Source organism: Globicephala melas, chromosome 6, assembly GCF_963455315.2.
Source record: "Globicephala melas chromosome 6, mGloMel1.2, whole genome shotgun sequence".
NCBI lineage: Eukaryota > Metazoa > Chordata > Mammalia > Artiodactyla > Delphinidae > Globicephala > Globicephala melas.
In genome coordinates, this window is record NC_083319.1 from 35,667,234 (window position 1) to 35,688,423 (window position 21,190).

Here is a 21,190-nt window from a genome sequence, read left to right on the forward strand (position 1 = left end):
TGAATTTGGAGATGTGCAAAGATCTCAGGGTGTATGCCTTTAGAATGTCAAGGATCTACCATGTTTTGTTTTGTTTTTTTGCGGTACACAGGCCTCTCACTGTTGTGGCCTCTCCCGTTGCGGACCACAGGCTCCAGACGCACAGGCTTAGCGGCCATGGCTCACGGGCCCAGCTGCTCCGCGGCATGTGGGATCTTCCCAGACCGGGACACGAACCCGTGTCCCCTGCATCGGCAGGCGGACTCTCAACCACTGCGCCACCAGGGAAGCCCTACCATGTTTTTTAAAATTTCATTTAATATTGGGAATTCCCTGGCGGTCCAGTGGTTAGGACTTTGTGCTTTTACTGCTGAGGGCGTGGGTTGAATCCCTGGTCAGGGAACTAAGATCCCACAAGCCATGTGGTGTGGCCAAAAAAAAAAAAAAAAACCCAAAAAAAATTATTTTTATAAAAGTTAAATATATGTATGTATTTATATTTTAGAAGCCACATAGTTCCATTAGGTTTAGAGCTAAAAAATAGCAGTCTTCTGTCCCCCGTTTTTCCCCTCCAAATTCCCCCTCCTTAGAGGCAGCCACTTTCACTTGTTTTAGTTGTTTCGTCTGCTACTGCTTTCTGTATTTCCAAACAGCGTTCTTATATTACTATTTCTTGGGGTAGTATTTCAGACAGCATTTCTTGACTAATAGGGAAGGTGAGAATTTAACCTTCTTACACCACTTCTCCTCTGCCTCCCCCACACACATGTATTGGCCTTCCCTTACCCTTCCAGTATCTCAAATTTGGCTCTGTGTTCACATTATTAGGACTCTGTAAACAAAACACATAGGGTACGGCAACTAAACAACCATGTATTCTTCCTGGAGTTAATAACTGTCCCATTTAAAATTCTTCTTGGGCTTCCCTGGTGGCACAGTGGTTGAGAGTCTGCCTGCCAATGCAGGGGACATGGGTTCGTGCCCCGGTCCGGGAAGATCCCACATGCCGCGGAGCGGCTAGGCCCGTGAGCCATGGCCACTGAGCCTGCGCGTCCGGAGCCTATGTGCTGCAACGGGAGAGGCCAAAACAGTGAGAGGCCCGCGTACCGCAAAAAAATAAAATAAAATAAAATAAAATTCTTGTTTTTTTATGACCTATCTTCACATTTTCATGGAACTGTTAACTTCTTAGCACTCTCAACTGTGTCATGTGATCTCTCCATTCCTTTTTTCCCTTGGGGAACTCCTTGGAGTCCCTCATATTCCTGCTCCAGTCTGCTCCCCAGTCCTGCTGCCTAGCTCTCACTTCGGGCTTCAGCATCATCTTTCAAATTCTCTTTGCCTGTTTTCTAGGATGCATCTGCAATTCCTATATTCTTCATCTTCCTTTTCTTGGTTTATTCCCAGCTTCCTGAAGCACAAGGTTTAATAGCTTCCTGAGAAGGGATATGTGGGAGGTAGACTTTTGGGTTCTTGCTTGTCTGGAAAATGCCGTAGTCTCCCCTTACAATTGATGTTTGGCTGGGTATGGTCTAAGTTGGAAGTAATTTTCTCGGAGAATTTTAAAGAACCTTTTACCTTCCAGTATTGCTTTCGAGAAGTCTAATGCCAGTTTTATTCCTGATTCTTTGTTAACTCTTCTTTGTTAACTCCCCCCACTTAAAACTTTCCAGATCTTTATCCCAGGTGTTTTAAAATGTCACTGTAATGAGCCAGGTGTGGGATTTGTTCATTCATATTGCTGAGCACTTGGTGGACCTTTTTAGTGTGAATAAGTAACTTCTTCAGTTCTGAGAATTATTCTTTGTTGTTTATCATTCTCCCCATTTTCTGTCTTTTCTCTTTTTGTATTCAGACTTTGGGCTTCATTAGTTAATTCTTTTTTTCTCTTGTTCATTCACTTTTATTTCTCCTTTGCCTTGTCTGTGACATTTCCTCAGCCATATTATTATCTTCCAACCCTTCTAGTAACTTAAAATTTTTTTTGCAATTTTAAACTTCAATACTTTTTTTTGTTTCTGGAATATTTCTTTTCAAAAAAAATTAAAAACATTCTCTTCCTGTTTCATGGATATCGTATCTTAGCTGTCTGAGGATGTTAATTATAGGTGTTTTTCGCCCTTAGTTCTGTTTCTTCCAGATGCCTTTTTGTTTGTTTGTTTAGGGCTCTTTCATGTTGCCAAAATCTTGGCTGTCTGTGCACCGATGCTGTACAGAAATACTGAGACAGTTATGGAGGAGAAAGAAAGAGTGCCTTTATTTCTTTGCCAGGCGAAGAGGGAACACAGTAGGCTAGCACCTCAAGAACTGTGCTCCCCTCCCTGGGGAATAGGGAGAGGTCTTATAGTCGGGGCTCATAGTCAGGGGTATGCAATAAGGACGAAGGCAGTAACAGTCTTGCATTCTTCTTCTGCAGAGTTTCAAAAGGATGAGATTGCTGACAAGATTAGGATGTGTGCAGGGTCTCAGATGGTCTCCTAATCTTCTCCGGTCCCTTTAATCTTGCCTCAGGTGGTTTCTTACCTGCTCCTCCCTTGATTAGCAACTGTTCCGAATCTGCCCTTTGGAACTCAGGGAAGGTCATGGAGGCTGGAGTTTTGCCTACAAGAAGTGGGGGACAAAAAAGCCTCCGTGCCTGGGATCCCCATAGGGCCGCACTCGGTTTCAATGTTAGGGATTTTTCCCCTCCAGTTTGTGGTGCTTCTTCCTGACTGATTGGAAGCTGAGTGAATGGGCCTTGAGGACTGGTGGGCTTCACTGTAGGGAAGTTTGATGGGGACCCAAGTGGTCTGTTGGAGGGATTCCCTGGGTATTTGAACCCTGGGCTGCTAGTCTTCTATTGGTGGGTGGGGTGGGTGGAATGTCTTACCTTCTAGTGCGGACTTTAACTTCATGCTCCAGCTGTGGGTTGTAGCAGCTCGTCCCAGCCTCGTGTCCTGAGTACAGAGTTTCTCTGGTTCAGCCACCAGAGCCCAGCAGGAGACTGCTGGCTTCTTTCCCGAAGAGGCTTTCCACACCCCCTCCACCAGCCCGTCAGAGGCAGGCGCCCTTTCTTTGTCTCCTGTAGCACCTTGTACTTCCTACCACAGCACTTGCAATACTTTATTGTATTTGAATGTTGATTAGTCTGTCACCCCTGAGGGCAGAGATGGATCTGTCTTGTTGATCATTTTATCTCTAGTGCCAGGCACGACTGTCTATCTGCATGTGTTTGTATCCTGGGGTGTAACCATTAGATTCTGCCTCCCTCCCTCCCAGAGGACCAGAGGTTCCTTCGCTGGAGAGGATAAAACAGGGTTTTAAACTTTGTGGCTCCTTCAGCTTCTACAGTCTGTGGGCAGAAGGCACAGAGCAGCGCCACTTTGGGGGTTATTGACCCTGTTTTCTAACCATACAATGAGAGTGTGTCATGAGCACTAGTCAAGGAGTTAGACTTTGAATCAGCAGTCCTGTAGTTCCTAGGAAGTGTAGCAGTTTCTTAGGAGAGGACAAGCAAGTTCTTGTTTCTGATGAGTCCAAGAGATGAAAATGTAGATATGTAATGATTCCAAACTCAGCTTTGGAAAGTGATCCACCCATAGTCCATGCGGTCTCTTCTTTATTCCCTTTTTTAATTTTAACATTTATAAAAAATTTCAAATGTACAAAAAATAAGCTTTTGAAGCAAATGCTAGACATCATGTCATTTCATCTGTAAGTATTTCAGTATGTTATCTCTTTAAAAACTACTCTTGAAAAAAAAATCAGAATGCCGTTATCACACCTAAGGGGGAGAAAAACCTAGTAATTCTGTAGTATCATCAAAGATACATGTGATGTTCTAAGCAGTCGGTTGGGTTGGCTGTATAGAAGCCCTACAGGTGAAAATGGAGTCTGAGCAGATGGTTTTGGAGCTTGTTCATCTCGTTTTTCTTCTTTTTTTTTTTGAAGTTTAATTTATTGAGCTTTATTGCGGTCTATGTACATACCATAAAATTCCTTGTTTTAAGTGTACAGTTCAAATATTTTTAGAGAATTTGGTGTGTAATCATCATACCCCAATTTTAGAACATTTCCATCATGCCCCCAGAAGTCCCTCTTCCCACTTGCAGTCCTGCCCCAAGCCCAACCCCGGTCCCAGAAAACCACTAATCTACTCTCTGTCTCTACAGCTTTACCTTTTCTGTGCCACAGGTGTGGAACGTCCATTAGATTATTTTTTTATCGAATAGACTTCCAGCCAGTCCCCTTGTCTTGACATCATCTTCACTCCACTTCCCCTGGCACCTTGGCAGCCAGTTCTGAGCCTCTGGGTGGGTGGGGGTTTATATATGTCAGGTTGTTTTAGCCACTGCCAGTTTAGGATTCAGCTTTCTGGGCATGCTAAGTCAGTCAGCATGTATTCGTTAACCTGCTCACCAGCTTCCAAAATGCTATTGATATTTCTTTCCCATTCTTTTTTCCCTTGTGGGTTTTTACCTTTAAAACAATAACAAAACCAAAAAACTTTAAGGGTGGAGAGGGTAAATGCATGAGTGCAATCTACTACCATCTATAACTGGAAATCTTCCCCACTAATATTGATATGCCCTTTTTATTTATTTAAGGTTGCTAAAAGACTGTTTATAATTTCTCGGAGTTTATTTATTGTCCTCAGGGAGTGCAGAACTCTGACTTCTCAGGTATAGATAGATGTTGCATCACCCACACACTGGTCTTTTCTAACATGGACCCTAAGTGTTAAAAGTGGGTCATGTAAGGGTGAAGGGGAGGCTGTAAACAGCCCGTAGCTGATCTGTGTGTGTGTGCAGGCTTCCAGGGCTGTTGGCCGAATCAGCATTTGCTCCTTATTGGACAGGTGTTTAGTCTGCGTGCCCACCATCAGAAACATCACGAGCTTTGAAAGGTCCAAGCTTGGTCATTCATGCCTCCCTCTTTTTTTTTAAGATTTTTTTTTTTTTGATGTGGACCATTTTTTGTGTTTATGGAATTAGTTACATTGCTTCTGTTTTTTGTTTTGGTTTTTTGGATGCGAGGCATGTGGGATCTTAGCTCCCCAACCAGGGATCGAACCCGCACCCGCTGCATTGGAAGGCGAAGTCTTAACCACTGGACCGCCAGGGAAGTCCCCATGCCTCTCTTGTCGTCACACCCTCTGTGCCCTTTGACTTAAGCTCTTCTGCGTCTTAACACTTTCTTTTTTTTAATAGGATCATGGATTTTCCTGGCCACTTTGAACAGATCTTCCAGCAGCTGAACTACCAGAGACTTCACGGCCAGCTCTGTGATTGTGTCATTGTAGTGGGGAACAGACATTTCAAAGCCCACCGCTCGGTACTAGCAGCATGCAGTACACATTTCCGAGCCCTGTTCTCTGTGGCAGAGGGAGATCAGACCATGAACATGATCCAGTTGGATAGCGAGGTAGTGACAGCGGAGGCCTTTGCCGCACTGATTGACATGATGTATACCTCCACCCTCATGCTGGGGGAGAGCAATGTTATGGATGTCTTATTGGCAGCCTCTCACCTGCACTTGAACTCTGTTGTTAAGGCATGTAAACATTACCTAACGACAAGGACGCTGCCCATGTCTCCCCCCACCGAGCGCGTTCAGGAGCAGAGTGCCCGCATGCAGCGCTCCTTTATGCTGCAGCAGCTGGGACTGAGCATCGTGAGCTCAGCCCTCAATTCCAGCCAGAGTGGTGAGGAGCAGCCGGCCCCCATGAGCTCCTCGATGCGCAGTAACCTGGACCAGCGGACACCCTTCCCCATGAGACGCCTGCATAAGCGCAAGCAGTCTGCAGAGGAGCGGGCCAGACAGCGGCTCCGACCCACCCTGGATGAGTCTGCCATCTCCGACGTTACGCCAGAGAATGGGCCGGGGGTTCATTCTCGGGAGGAGTTCTTTTCACCAGATTCTCTGAAGATCGTGGATAACCCTAAAGCTGACGGGATGACCGACACCCAGGATGACAGCGCCATCATATTTGACCGGCCCTTTGGTGCTCAAGAAGATGCCCAGGTGCCCAGCCAGTCCGACAACAGCACCGGCAACGTGACCCAGCTCTCCATGGCCTCCCGCGCCACTCAGGTCGAGGCTAGTTTTGAGCAGGAAGCCACACCTGAGAAAAGTGGTTTTCAGTGCGAAAACCCTGAGGCTGGCCTTGGTGAGAAGGAGCACATGAGAGTGGTGGTTAAATCTGAGCCCTTGAGCTCTCCTGAGCCTCAGGATGAAGTGAGCGACGTGACCTCCCAAGCGGAAGGCAGCGAATCGGTGGAGGTGGAGGGAGTGGTGGTCAGTGCCGAGAAGATAGACCTCAGCCCCGAGAGCAGCGACCGGAGTTTTTCAGATCCCCAGTCTAGCACTGACCGGGTAGGAGACATCCATATTTTGGAAGTCACAAATAACCTAGAACATAAATCCACTTTTAGCATTTCAAATTTTCTTAACAAGAGCAGAGGAAGTAACTTTAGTGCAAATCAGAACAATGACGATAATATCCCAAACACCACTAGTGACTGCAGGCTGGAGGGGGAGGCCCCTTATTTGTTGAGTCCAGAGGCTGGGCCTGCAGGCGGGCCCTCCTCAGCCCCTGGCTCTCACATGGAGAACCCGTTCAGCGAACCCACAGATGCTCACTTCGTCAGGCCTATGCAGGAAGTGATGGGCCTGCCATGTGTGCAGACCTCAGGCTACCAAGGAGGAGAACAGTTTGGGATGGATTTTTCCAGGTCTGGTCTGGGGTTGCATTCCTCCTTCTCCAGGGTAATGATGAGCTCCCCTAGAGGTGGAGCCAGTAACTTTCCATACTACCGCCGCATAGCTCCCAAAATGCCAGTGGTAACGTCAGTCAGGAGCTCACAGATCCCAGAGAACTCTGCCAGTTCCCAGCTAATGATGAACGCGGCCACATCCTCATTTGAAAATGGCCACCCTTCGCAGCCCGGCCCCCCGCAGTTGACGAGGGCATCTGCTGACGTCCTGTCAAAGTGCAAGAAGGCCTTATCGGAGCACAACGTCTTAGTCGTAGAGGGGGCTCGCAAGTATGCCTGCAAAATCTGCTGCAAGACTTTCCTGACCTTGACAGATTGCAAGAAGCACATCCGTGTTCACACAGGTGAAAAACCCTACGCCTGCCTCAAGTGCGGCAAGAGGTTCAGTCAGTCCAGCCACCTGTACAAACACTCGAAGACCACCTGCCTGCGCTGGCAGAGCAGCAACCTTCCCAGCACTTTGCTCTAACCCGACCTCTTGAGATAATGCTGAGGCCAGTATCAGGACCTAAACTACAGTCTCTTTTGTTTGGTGGTTAATGCCGTTGGGTTTGAGGCTTCAGGCTGCGAATGGCTCATGCAAATTTCGATGACTAATAAATGGAGAATTAATAGGTGTAGTGCTTGTACTGCTACATTTCTGAGTGAAATGTACGCTTTCAGAGAAGGGATCCAATCCCTGAAACCAAGTTCTTCCTTAGGGTTGAGTAATGCAGTCAGAAAGTAGTTTGGAATCGATGTCATTAAAAGTGGCACATTTGACAATTAAAAATTGAAGTGCAAAAGTTTTTTTTAGCAATTTTTGTAAAACTCTGAAGCATTTAAATTTCCTATATACCTTCTGATGAGATTATATACCTGTACAGTGATGCAAGATAAACTTAAGTGTAACCAGTGGCAACTTTGTGCCTGTCTGAAAGGAAGGCCCTTGAGGACATACCTGTCTGCCAAAAATGCTTTAAAGTTTATCATGAGCTAGTCCTAGGCTTCAGAAAATACTGTACTTTTTATTTTTGTCTGATTTGCAGTCACAGACACTGCACTTTCATGGTGCTGACACTGGGTCCAGAGCGAGCATTCTCTGGACTATTAGGTGTATATATACTTTTGAAAACATCACTGTTTGTTACATAGATGGTTTAACAATTTTTCCTGGCTTTAAAAACAAAGTTGTAAAAGGAGTATGTACTTATAGGGAGCAACAAGTAAGGTATTGTTTCTGTATGTGCTGTTTTAGCAGTATTTTAACCAACTTGTATTACATATGTTACAGTTCCATGTTTGGAAGTCAGAAAAGAGTTAGTGTTTGTCTTTGTTCTGATGGTGTGGAGTCCTGTTTAGTGAGATCTTTTATGGCGCATTTACCCTTTGTTCCGTGCAGATTTCGGGGGCTGGTGCAGCCTGACACATCTCACCCAACGACAAACCCGTTGTCTGCTTCACTTCTTCACATTCATGCCACATATGGCATCTTTCCCGGGCCTAGATTACTGTTTTCAGGTAAAAACTAACCAAAAGTGAAATCAACCCCCCTCCATCGTGGGTTTTATTACTGTTCTATACTATTGTTTTAAAGTACAGACCCTGAACTTTTGTTGTTGCCCCAACCCAATACTGAATGTTTGAAATCCAAATGCAGCAGTATTCATGGGTAAATATAAATGGGTTGGGCAGCCCAGAGCATAGAAGTCACCAAGCAGCATCTGAGACAGTTTGAGGAGACATCTGGGTGACTGCCCTGGGCCTCCCTGGACCCCACTGCTTCTCTTCCCCAGCCCCACCTGTGGTCTTCTGACCCTGTGCCATCGGGGCTCTTGGTAGCAGCTGTCAGGCTGAGCCCTGGCTCATGAGCTTCCAGGGGAAAAGCACAGGTTAATGTGTCTCTATAGAGCTCATGAAGTCAGTTTAATTCATGCATGAACATGAGTTTTTATACAGCTTTTTTAGACACAAGCCATTGTGCATAATTGAGTGAAATCCTTCAGTTCTTACCTTTGTTTAGAAAGAAAGGTAATCAGCGAGTGTTTTCTCCTCTTAATCTAGTGTACGCAGTTACACATCTGTCTGTGGATAAACTTACAATGTTCATTGCTTAGCATCTCCTATGAACTGATTCCCAGGGAGGAAAACCAAAAGGGAAACCTCTGATTCCTCTCCTTTCAGATGTGGGGGAGACGGCTGGAGGCTGTGGGATCACCTGTGAGGTTCAGCTGTGTGTGGCGAATTGTTAGCAGTCATGCTCTGACTTGATGTGAGGAGGCTCCACATCCACCCCTCTGTGGGGACCAGTGACTCGTGAGATTAACCCTGGGAGGCAGGTGGGTCAGCATGGAGAACGAGAGAGACCCTGCCTGGCTTGGGAAGAGGAATCGGTGGCACCCGGAGAGCAGTGGCAGCCCTCCTCCCCTTCCACCTTGAGGAGGAGGTGCCAGGAAGCCGCCCCCTCACCTGAGCTCCAGCTTAAGTGGACTTGCTTCGGGGCCTATCTCTGACACAGTGGCTGGAGCCCCGCCTCTCCACTGCTAAGTGGAATCTGGAATCTCTCATCTACCTCTTAGTCAATCAGTTCCTACATGTGAGAAGCAAGCCTGTGAGCCAGGTCCTCGTACATGCTGTAGCACTTAAAAAATAATTCAGAGGTTCCCTGGAAAACCAGTCCCAGGGTTCCCACAAATTGGTAGTTTCTACCTGAATTTTAACTGGTATTGGGTACCTGGATTTGATTGGTTAGCCTTAATTACAGCTTGGCATAATCATTTCTGGTGACCAAATCATAAGGTTCTATCAGGGCACCTGTGTCAGTGGTGCTATGCTGGTCAAAATTTGAGACTTTGAAATAAAAAATTTGTCGTATTCATGCCTCTAACTAATTGTGTTCTTTTTCTTCGCCTTAGGTTTTTAAGGTTGAAATAAAAAAATGAAGTAGTATTGCTTTCTCTGCTAACCCTGCTGTGACCAGTACTTTTTTTAAAACCAAACTTCCTAGAAGATTCTCTCATGCTGTGGTTAATAACAGTTACTGGTCATCAGTCCCTCGTGCTTTCCCTGAGCTTTGTCTCTGAGCTGTGGACAAGGGTGATGTGTTGTTCTCACCGCAGTTTTACTCCTAGTGGGCCTGCCAAATCTTGCGCTTTCTGCCGCTCCCTTACGTGCCTCCCAGGCTGAAGACTCCACTCTCCAGTATGGCTCAGCTGCGGGGAAGAACTGGAGCCCAGGTCCCTCAGCAGGAGCAGGGCTTTGGCAGTGCTGGTGGCCTGGCCTTAGGAGGACTGAGGTGATTAGAAAAGGGCATTCACCTGGGGAGTGAGGAGATGGACACGAGGGACAAAATATGAAGGTGCTGAAACTAATTTTAAAATAAAAATTAAGAAACCCACCTACCTTGATTAGTCTTGACCAAAAAATAAGTATTGTGACCATACCTAGTTCTTTTTGCCATGTGTGTGTAATTTGTCTGATGGTCTAGGGAGCAGGTCCAGTTGCCACGGTCACCACTGGGCTGTGGTTGTTCTGTCCTCAGTGAGGGACCCTTGAAGGCATTTTAGCAGAGGATGAGGGGTAAGGTGGTTTGGACAGGGTCTAATAATTAAAATGCGTGGGGATGGGGGTGGGAAGCAGAACCTGCGGTCACTAGAGGCCCTGATTTAGAAAATGTAAGCAGATGCTCTTGTCCTCAGTGTCTCCCAGTTACACGCCCAGGCGGTCTCTCAGAGAATTATTTAATAGAATTATACACTTTGGGCTCAGATGCTTCCAACCACAAAAGTGGGAGCACATTCATGAGCACCAGTCTTCCCTCCATAGAATCAGTACACATCAGACTTTTTTCTTTGGCTCCCATCCTGTGGGTCCAATCAAGCCTGGGCGCATCTGACAGAATCCCGGGGCCGTTTGCCTCTTAGCCTCAGTGTCTCCCGTGTGGCTACAGCTTGAGTTCACTGGGCATCGGCTCCCCTCTCAGGCCAGCCAGCAAGTTGTTAGCTGCCAACAAGGACATGGTGTTTCGGGTTCTATGGGTGGCACTGCCAATGTGGGGCAGGATCACTGGAAAGGAGAGGAAGAAAGGGAAATGAGGAGGGTGATTCAGGAGCCTTAACTCGGGCCCTTTTTTCATGGCTAGGATGTGCCAATAAAAAGATTTGCCTTCCCTCCTCTCACTAAGCACTCTATTTCCCCAGGGCTACCGAAACCCAGACGCAAGGGTGACAAGAATTACATATCCTGAACACAAGAATGTCAGGGCTAGAAGGAGTCTTGGAGCCTGTCTAGACGCAGCCCTTCAAATATCAGATGGTGAAACTAGGTGACGCCCTGGGCTTCTGATCTCCCGAAATAACTAGATGAAAGGCTGGACAGCGCAGCTGCTTCTGGCCCCACTGCAGAACAAGTGAGGTCACTCGTCCCTAAAGCACACCTTTCAAAAGCAGTACCCAGGGCACCGAGCTGAAGGCCCAGGGCTTGGGGGGATGGGAGATTTCCCAGCTCCGGGCAACAGCCTGGCCATCACAGCCAATGTTCCTCTCAGATGGGCACGGGGGCGGGGATGGTAGAGCTTCCAAGGGCTCCAATAATGGGAGCATTCACTGTGGGGAAGGCAGCTACGGCCCTTCTCTTTGGTTTTCCCTTCCAGAATGTAAGTAAAGGACAGGGACTGGCCCAGACAACCTGGGGCCCCTTCCACTCGGTTATATATTAGTCTGGAGGCAGAAACCACGTCAGCTAGCTGAACAGAGAGACCGTAATATAAAGAACTGTTAACGGTAACTGAGGAGTCTAAAGAGGAATGCTAAGTAAGTGGTTCTCACAGTGCTCCCCGGCCAAGGGGCAGCAGCAGCGTGCCAGACATTAGGAGCATATTCTCAGGCCTCATCCCTGAGGCAGAAGCATGGGGCGAGGGCACCGTGTGTTTGATCAGTCCCTCCAGGTGACCGATGAACAAAAAAGTTTGAGAACCACTGCACTAAGGTGTCACGGGATGAGATGCCAGACGCATCTACCTCCCTGGGGGCTAGGGGACAGGGAAAAGGGTATGACTTAAAACTTAGCCTGAGAAAGGGCGTTTGGAGCTGCAACTCCCACCCCTACAGCTGTGGCTTGTGTCTCTGGGGGCACAGTGCTTAACCCGAGTGTTGGGAGAACTGCAAGCCGGCTTCACAAGCCGTGGCGGGAAGGAACCGGGGCCGGGTGAAGTGTTGCTGGTAAAGCGCAGTTCTTACCGCAGTTTTTCAGGGTCAGGAGAGGGTGGTTTGTAGGCAGTGGTTCTGGGGTTGTCACGTCCAGTCCAGCAGCTGCAATCTGACCACTGGCCAGGGCCTGGTACAGGTCGTCCTGGTCCACCACTTCTCCCCTGAGAATGACAGTGATGTGGGTGCCCCAAAGCTCCCTCTACCCAGGTCGCCTTTAGGGCAGAACCACCCAGAGAATGAATTTTCCCATCAACCTGGCACTTGGCACTAACTTTCAAAGCAGTAAGCCTTATAGTATACTTATTTATAGTTTGTACAGTAATACAGAGAACCCCAGCCTGCCACTTTCGAGCTGTGTGACCTTGGGCAAGTGTCTCAAATTCTCTGTGCCTCAGGGTCCTCCTCTGTATGATAGGGAGAATACTACCTAACTCCCAGGAGTGCTAGGAGGATCAAAGCTTACTTACACGCACCACTACATGAACGGGACCCAGAGCCTGCATGTGTGTTGGGATCCCGACCACCGGCTGACAAGCACTGCAGCAAGTGTCAGGCACCTGCCCAACTGCAGGCAGAGACCTGAGGATACACCCAACTACATCCATCCAAGTGAGCAGACATCCTTCCCATCAATGAACCATTGGAGTAGAGATCTGGTTTGCTAAAGACTTCACATTGTGCACTCAACGATACTCGTGCAGCAATAACCCAGTGCCCTGAAGTACTGGGTACGTGACGGAAGCAACGACACTGTTGGCATCAGTGCGAGCCCTGTGTTCCTGCATGTTCACTCCACCCCAAAGGCACCCCCTTTGCAGCTAAACGTCAGTAACTACAGGCACCTCTGGGGTGGATGAGCCCTTGGGAGTCCCCTCCCATTGCCCATCTTTGCCTCCAAATTGATTTAAGTGGGTTCAAAGGGCACTAGCTAAGAAGGGGTTGGAGTGGCAGAGAGGGAAGGTCTGCCCCCATAACATGCTCAGTGGCCTAAAGGCACCCTGGGGACATTTTGAGGACCCAAGACAACCTGGGTTTTGGGTCTGTCTGCCCAGAAGCATGAGGGTTCAAGCTGTCATTGACTCACACAGACAGACCCAGGCTCAGCACCATGAAGGTCGGCCTCCAAAGGGCTGTAAAGAACATTAAGGCCACCCCTTTGTGGTTAGAGGTACAGGGTTACCTGGTAACTTGCTGCCACGGTGCCTTCACTTCCTGAGCAAGGCCAAGGGTACTGCTGGGAACCAGACAGGCCAGGCCCTGCTCTGAGCACCTGGGACATGCTCTGGGGCCTTTACTGTATTTCTGAGTTGTCTGGTTGATTGGTTTATCAAGGGCAGTAAGCTCAGCCTGAGTCTCACTGACAGCCCATGGGGAAGAAAAACCTCAGGTCACAGCAACAGGGACAGCCCCTCTCTAGGCTTGCCTGGTGACCCAGGATACCTGCTGATGTTGACAAACACGGCCGTTTTCTTCATCTGCTGGAAGAAGTCCTTGTTGCAGAGCCCCCTGGTTGCAGGTGTTAAGGAGCAGGCCACGACGATGAAATCAGACTCAGCGGCCAGCTGCTGGGTGGACACTGGGGGAGGGCAGGGCTCCATCAGATGCTGTGTCCCAGGTTAGGGACAGCAAGAGGGTGGGAACCTTGACCATTCCTCCCTCCGCCCATAATGGAAACTCCCAAGATGCTTCCTGAAGGTCTTGTCTCTACCTGGAGAACTCTAATAACCACACAAAGTCAACAGACACTCGTGGGATCCTGGTGTGTTACATCATTCAGCCAGCCCCCTGCTCTAAAGGTGGGGAAACTGAGGCCAGAGAGGGACAGGCGCTTATTCAAGGTCACACAATGGGATCTGGACCACTCTGGCTTTCACCACCTTCAAGGCCCAATGTGCCAAGGGGGTGGAGTGGCTGAAATCCAGCCTGCCCTCTGCTCAACACGCTGTGCGCCTGCCAGGGAGCTGGATCCACCCGGACACAAGGCTGGCGGGTAAGCGCTCACCAGTTTATTAAGGCAACTGCGTGAAAGTTCCCAGCAATTCCTTATATGTGTCACCATCCCTGCTGCTCTGTTTGTACATGGACAATGGTGATAAAAGACCCTGCAAGACAGGAGACCTGGAGTCCCTCTGGCATTGAGGGTACTCACTGTGTGGCCTGGGTGAGGCCCTTTGCTCCCTGAATGGGCCTCTGCGTGCAGGGGCAGGGAGGTCAGACAACACCTAAGGCACACCGCAGACACCATGGAGCTCCTGCAGCCTGCCCCAAAGTGCTGCCGTTACAGCAAACACGGAGAACCATCCAGCCCAGCACAGGTGGGGTTCCTGTGGAAATCGAGGTTTTACTTACCAAACTCTGCCTGGAATTCCTCTGCTTCCTGAGGCCTGGGCTGGCGCCCTGTGTAAAGCAATCTCTGGACACCGAATGGTTTCAGACACCGAGCAATGGCCTGGCCTGGAGGCAAGGAGTCAGAGTCAGCGCTTGTTCCCAGTCCCTCAGAGGGCAGGGCAGCGCCCAGCAGCTCCAGAGAGCGGGAGCCCCTGGGGGAAGGGTGGGCGTGGGGAGGCCCTTCCCAACATCAACCACTCCTGCCACACTGTACCCAGCCCCCTGCCAGCCCACACTGCCCTCAGGGGTCCGTCTGATAGTCCTTCAGGGATCTGAAGGCAGCACCACAGCTCCTGTGTGGCTGTGACTGACTTGTGCCGTCCTCACACGGTGCTGGCCATCTTGAGGGCCATCTGCTAGCCTTCCCTGAGCACTGGATCTGGCAGCCCAGCAGAGGTCTGAGCACACGGTCCCCTTCCTCCTTCTGGACCCTCTGCTTCTGGTGGTGCACCCACAGACCCCACCCGACTTTCTGGTGGCGCTGCCCAACTGCCAACTCACCCCGACCCTGACCCTTTGCACACACACTGCTGCCGGGACAGGCTTGGGCAGCTGGATTTTCAGACGCAGAGCACGTCCCAAAGCTGCTGGCTTCTTCCAAGCAGCCCTCTAGTGTGGGAGGCAGGGCTGCTAGCTGGTCGGACAATTTATGCAGCCCTCCCGTCCTCACCCTCACCTCTGCACCAGGCAGGGTGCCAGAGAGCCACCGGCCTATGCCAGGCTTCTCCAGCGCTGGGGGCCACTGGAAGAAAAGTAGCTCTGCCCCGCCTCAGAATCACAGGTAAGCTCTGTCCGCTGGGAATTAAGGCTTTAGGAGTCAGATGCCTTCCAGAACCCAGGCCTGGGGCAGCATGGGCTCTCCCACAGTAAACCCCTCCTAAAAGTCCCGACCCTGCAGCCGTCATCGCTTTCATCTGTCCTGTATGCAGCTATAATCATAAAGAACCCTGGCTCTTACAACTTGCTTCTATCACCTAATGAGTTCTTACGGAACTCCTTATTTTATTTTTTGGCCTGTGTTTTACGATGCTGTGTCTTCTCGCTAGAGGTGTCCCTACTGCACCCAGGTACGGTGACTCTTTCCAAAGGATTGTCAGCATCTGGACACGGGTGCCAGAGACTCAAACCAAGACGTGAGAGCCAGGGTGCCAATCTGGGTAGATGGGAGCCTCACCTATGCGCCCCAGCCCGATGATGCCAACGGTGCTCTGTGTGAGGCCGTAGCCACACATCCACAGGGGCTTCCACGAGGTCCAGCCGCCGCTGCAGGGAGAGAGAGGGACGGGTTAGAGGCTCTGGTCTCAGGCAAAGACGAGGGCCGCTACGCAGACCCCGTGGTGCAAGGGACAGGCCCAGCCCTCCAGTCAAGGATTGAGAGGAGCATGCGTTACCCCTACAGCCACTGGGTGTTGCCGATAAGCAGCGTGACTGACTCTTCCTTTAAACCCACTGGGGACACAGAGTCCGAAGGCTGGAAGGGGCCTTACAGGTTCTCCCCCCATTTTGCAGATGGGAAAACTGAGACAAGAAAGGGCAATCTATGTGAGGTCACACAGCCAGGGAAGAGCAGCAGGTTGCAAACCCAGGATGTAGGATTCCAAAAACAGTATTCTCAGTGCTCCAGGGAAGCCACAGGCCCACCCCTGTTGCCTTGGGTGGACAGGGGAATAGAGCCTGTCTTGAGTCACCTCCAATGAAGGGACCAACTCCCTCGACAGAAGGGTGAGAGTGTCTAGTCAGCCCCATGCAGCCTCTGTCCCTGCCACATCCCCACCTCAAATCCCCTCTCCCAGTACACATTCTCTGAGAGCCTGCATCTGCACACCTCCTGGCCTTTGCTCAAGCCAGTCCCCGCATCTGGAGTACCTTTCCCAACTCTGGATGTACAGACCCACATCTCTGATCTGAAACCCTCAGGCCAGAATTTTTAAATTTTCAGATTTTAGGAAGGTGTTAAGGTACATATGCTGTATTCTACCTAACACCCTCAACAGCATCTGGGGTGGCACCCGTATCAAGCACATTGGTGTATCTGCAGCGAAATGAAACAACCTTCAGTTTCCAGAGCCTTTTGGATTCCCACATGATGGTGCACAGGGCCCTCTAAGGGCTCAGGAGGACGCCCACCGGCTACCACTTCCACACAGCCTTCCCTGATCCACAGTCCTCCCCCACAATTTCCCTTCACACCCTGTTTATTTCAGCTCTGCTGTGCATTTTAGTATTGTGCCTGAGTCTGTCCCCCCTCATTAGTTGGGGCACAGCCGGGGACAGGATCACCTCTGGTCCAGGGTGACACTGGGTGCTCAAGTACTAGCTGCTGAGCAGAGTCGACTTCCCTGCCAAGTGTTCACTCACTTCTTCACCTCCTCGATGGCCTCAGGCAACCGGCGACAGGTGGTGAGCAGCAGGGAGACGGCGAGTTCGGCCGTGGCATCTGTCAGGACATCTGGGGTGTAGCCCACACGGATCCCACTACGAATCAAAGATTTGGCGGTAACGCTGGCCTCAAGCACCTTCACCAATTTCTACTGCTGGGACATTGCCGTGATACAGCTTTGTTCCCTCTTTGCGCTGCCTGTCAGGAAGCTCAGAGCTGTAAGTGAGCACTCAGGAATGGCCAGCCCTCATTCCCATCTTGATTATCTCCCATTTTGAGAAGGATATAAGATGGAAGATCGGGGTCCAAAGTCTGGAGCCAGTAACTACTTAACTTTTCTGAACTTCCTCATCTAAAGAGGGAAATAATAATACTTGCCTTTTCTACTTGAAGGGGTTGTTGTGGGGGTCAAAAAAAAGAATGAATGTGAAAGGGTGTCACCTGGACATTGTTACCCACTGCTTCTGACTGCTCGGCCTTACCTTAACTGATGTGTGCACACATGAGCAGATTTTATCATCAGGTACCTTATGTTTTCACTGAATGGTCAAAGAATATGAAGAAATAAATACTCAGCTCCTCTTTTTCCCTCTCTGGTAGTCACCCCTCACTCCAGGCCCTGCTTCCAGAGCCCAAGCCGCATTTACCGCTTCTTGATTTCATCCAAAGCCAAGTGGTCGACACCCACGGACATTGTGCTGATGACTTTGAGATTGGCTCCTGTTGGGCAGAAAAAGCATTGTTTGTATCTTTTCTCGTGGGATTCAAGGCCCTCCTACATACTACAGACAGGTCCAGAAAAGGCAGGGCCCTGCTCAAGGTCATAAAGCAAGGCTGAGCAGAGCTGGACGAGGGCCCCAGGCCCTGGCTCTCCTCCACACCATGGTCTTTGCCCTCCTAAGGCCTCCCTCTGGGGACTCACCACCAGGAGAGAGGGGCAAAGTGTGTGCCATATGGAACTGCACACAACTGCTCCCTCTGGCCCAGGTCTGCAGTGAATGCCCTCAGAGCTCAGAGAGGTCACTGAAGACCTGCTCGGGAACCAGCAGCAGTAGGCTGATATGTCCACCAGGGCCAAGACACCCTTGGAACCCTCCCCGGGCCTGCCCAGTGCACACACCTGCGGCATCCAGGAGCTTCTTGTCTATGCGGTCAGAGAGGAGGCAGAGCAGGCCATGGGCCCCGGCCACGCCCCGTTCCAGGTCCTTGCTGGGGATGGGCTCATCGGAATCCCACTGCTCCACCTCACAGCTGAAGGCAAAGGAAAGACCGCTCAGAAGTGCGGGAGCCCCGCAGGTGTCCCCAGGCCCCCAAAGCCCCTCCAGCCCCCTGCAGACCCCTCTCAGAGTGGGAAACATTGTCTTCTGCTTGCTCTGGCCTCAAGCTGCCTGGGGCTGGCTGAGGCGAGTCAAGGTGAGGCGTGGGTGGCCTCAGAACTGTCCTGAGGGTGAAGGGCTGTCACAGACCACAGCTCTCTGACAAGGACTGAAAGGGGCCTAAAGTGAAAGGAGAAAGTCACGGGGACGGCTCTCAGCTCAACACAAGGAAGCGCTTTCTTACCCCTACAGGAGGCCTCACAGGTAGTGAGCTCCCGGGCCTGGGCTGCCTATTGTTGGGGAGGCCAGTGGGGGGAAGTCAGATGGGGCTTGATTTTCCTGTCCAGTTGCACATCCTCTCCTATGAGTCCATGAAATGAAAAACTCTTGTTCTTGACTTTGTACTTGGACAAGATCAAAGCAGTTCAACATGGAGGAGTTTCAGGGGGCACTTCCATGGTGGCTGGTGGGCACGGGGCATGTTTCCCCGTGGTGCTGCCCAACCTCCCAGCCCTTGACATTTAATTCTGTGCAGCCAACACGTACGGAGCATCTACATGCGCAAGACACAGAGCTGCGGGCACTTCCCAGAATTCCCCGCTGCGGCACCTCCACGCCTAAGCCCCAGGCACAGGCTTCCTTTCACCCTCCTTTGATGGTGGCACAGCGCTATAGCAGTGTGAGCTGCTGCCACTAGTGCCCTTGTTGTTTTTGCCCTCCCCTCTTCCCCCCTCAATGCTTGGTACATGGCAAGTCCTCAGCAAAGGTTTTATTGCATTGAATGAAATGAACAAATCTCATTTTCCCCTTGCACTGGTCTCGGAGGCTGGGTTCCACCTTCTCCCTGCCTGATATGGGCAGTGCAAACCTGCATAATGCAGGGCTCAGACTGCAGCTGACAGAGCAAAAGTTCACATCCCAGCTGTGCCACACACAGTCATTGGGGAAGGCACTTAACCTGACCCAGTTTTCTCTGTAAAGTGGGAATTACTGTACCGACTTCACAGTACTGAAGGATTAAGAGTTTACGTATATGAAGCACCTGGCAAGGCTGACCTGCAGGGTTCAATTTAAGAAATGCTACCCGAGGCCCCCTGCCAACTGTCCAAAAGGACCAGGTAATCCAGTGACTGCTAAGGTCCCTGACCTGGCCAAGTGACCACAGAGGGTAAAAGATTAACAGCCTGTCCCTTGTGTCATGGGCCGTCTTCCCTCTCCCCAGGGCCATGGCTGGGGAGGGCTCCAGCCCTTTCCCCCACCCACACTGCAAGGGCCAGGGGAGCTGCGGGTCCCAGCGTCACTGCAACGGGCCTGGAGAAAGCTGGGCCCCAGACAACTTTCTCTAAGCTTCCCCAAACTCCAAGACCGTCCTGGCCAGGCACAGGTTGGAAAGTTCGGCCAAGGCCCAAGCGCAGGATCCCGGATCTGACGCCACGGACCGCGCCGTCCGCCCCACCAAAAATAACTAACTGGGCCTCGGGAGGCCTACCCCGACCCGCCCGGAGACGCTGAGTCAGCCAGCGTACTGGGTGCCCGAGGTCCCGGAGCGGCGCCTGGGGCTCTGCAGCCCCTTCCCGCGACGCCACCCGCAGAACTCGCGCCCGGAGGGCGGGGACTCGGCGCGCGGAGCGGTGCCGGGACGCGGGGCTCTTACTCTGCGGCCCGGGCGAGCGCGGCGCTGCCCTCGGTGGGGATCCTGCGCGTCACAAACACCTTCATAAGTCGCACAGGCCTCATTCACCTTCCAGACGCCGGATACTGAGCCGGACCCCGCGGGCGGAAGCAGTCTGGGAAGGGGGCGTGTCCTCGGGAAGGCCGGGCCCGGAGCAGGAGGGGCGGGGGGGCGGGGGCAGAGTGGGGGCGTGTGGGGTTGCAGCTGTGCAGTGAGCGAGTGGCACTGACGGTGTGTCTGTGTGGGGGTAACTGGGGCTCCGCGTGTACGCCTTGTGCCTGTGTGTGTGTGTGTGTGTGTGATATCAAGCCTTAATGAAACTGAGACTGGTTCTGGGGCTGGTGCCAGGCTCGTATCCTTGGCCTGCTACCTCTGAGTACACACTGCCCCAGAGCATCAGGACCGGCAGGCGTGACTTGGGGGTTGCATTGGGTAAAAGGGCATCCAGGAGAGAGTCCTGTGTGAATGTGTGTGGATGCCTATAAAGGTGCCTACTGCGCTGGGGGAGGGGGCTGCAGTCAAGGACCATCCCCATTCCCAGGGCCTGAGTGCATTGACCATCTTCTCTAGGTCTGTCTCTTCATGGTCACACTGTTCCAGGCAGGGGTCTTTGGTCACACAGACTGAGGTCTGAGCCTGGCCTATTGTGCATACAGAGGAGCCTGGATGAGGGCGGTATGAATCCCAGAATGACCTCTTTAATACTTGGTGCAGTTCCCCATAGGAAGCCCACAGTTGTGAGAGGGAGTTTGATTGGTTGTGGGCCACCCAGTTTGCTGAACACTTGCTGACCGGCTGGAGGCAGGTCATGCATAGGGCCAGGGCCAAGATGCTGGAGACATGTGGGGTCATGGTCAGACCCCGGGTTTGCAGTCAGGTGGACTGGGTCTGAATCCCAGCTCTGCCACTTAACAAGCTGTGTGATCTTGGTCAGTTCACATCCTCTTCCTAAGCCTCAGTTTCTTCAGCTACAAGATGGGGTTATTAGAACTTACGTTTAAGGGTTGTTGTGATTATTAAGCAAGCAACATTTGCATGGGCCCTGGGCCATGTTAGGTATTTACCAAGCACCAAGGCCATGAAGGAAAGAGTTGAGGAGTTCAGGCTCAGGAGCCAGACTGCCTGGGTTTAAATCACAGCTCTGCCACCCACTAAGGACAAGTTGTTAAACTTCTGCATGCCTCAGTTTCCTCATCTGTAAAATGGGGACAATAGTGATACCTCCCTCACAGCTTGTTGAGAGGATGACTATATATAGTACTTACAACAGCAGGTATGTTGGGCTGCACTGCAGGCTTGCAAGCCTTGTAGTTGTCCAGCCTCGAGACCCAAGAAAGAGCCTGGAGACAGTGACAAAGACATCAGTGGCTTATTGGACAGGGATCGTACACAAAGGGTCCTGGAGCAACACCCCACCATGCAGATGGCGGGCAGGATATGGCAGCAGTCTTTACTGCCCGAGGGAGAAGGAGGCTACCATTTATAGGGGGAATTGATGTCAGGTGGGCTCATCA

The 21,190-nt window shown here is 51.0% G+C and overlaps 2 protein-coding genes across 14 annotated transcripts in view; one reads left to right on the plus strand and one right to left on the minus strand.

Annotated features, from left to right (window-relative positions):
- The window catches only part of ZBTB5 (zinc finger and BTB domain containing 5), a 26,250-nt gene extending 16,517 nt beyond the window's left edge, over positions 1-9,733 (plus strand). For 6 of the 8 annotated variants that reach the window (XM_030884266.2, XM_060300739.1, XM_060300738.1 and 3 more), the window contains one exon: positions 5,169-9,733. In XM_030884266.2, coding sequence (XP_030740126.1) covers positions 5,173-7,203 — 2,031 coding nt within the window. In that variant the 5' untranslated portion in view covers positions 5,169-5,172 and the 3' untranslated portion in view covers positions 7,204-9,733. The remainder of the gene's footprint in view (positions 1-5,168) is intronic. The other 2 variants (XR_009564288.1, XM_060300740.1) reach the window with 2 other exon arrangements.
- GRHPR (glyoxylate and hydroxypyruvate reductase) overlaps positions 1-19,796 on the minus strand; it is a 26,995-nt gene extending 7,199 nt beyond the window's left edge. The window contains exons 1-10 of one of the 6 annotated variants that reach the window (XR_009564289.2): positions 19,659-19,796; positions 17,809-17,939; positions 17,336-17,408; positions 16,667-16,783; positions 15,483-15,571; positions 14,270-14,374; positions 13,361-13,496; positions 11,951-12,081; positions 10,157-10,263; positions 9,979-10,030 (exon numbers count right to left, since the gene is read on the minus strand). Coding sequence is in view for 5 of the 6 variants with exons in the window: in XM_060300743.1 (XP_060156726.1) it covers positions 9,741-10,030; positions 11,951-12,081; positions 13,361-13,496; positions 14,270-14,374; positions 15,483-15,571; positions 16,667-16,783; positions 17,336-17,408; positions 17,809-17,939; positions 19,659-19,741 (1,155 nt within the window). In the remaining variant the exon portion in view is untranslated. The other 5 variants (XM_060300744.2, XM_060300746.2, XM_060300743.1 and 2 more) reach the window with 5 other exon arrangements.
- Between the last annotated feature and the right edge of the window lie 1,394 nt (positions 19,797-21,190).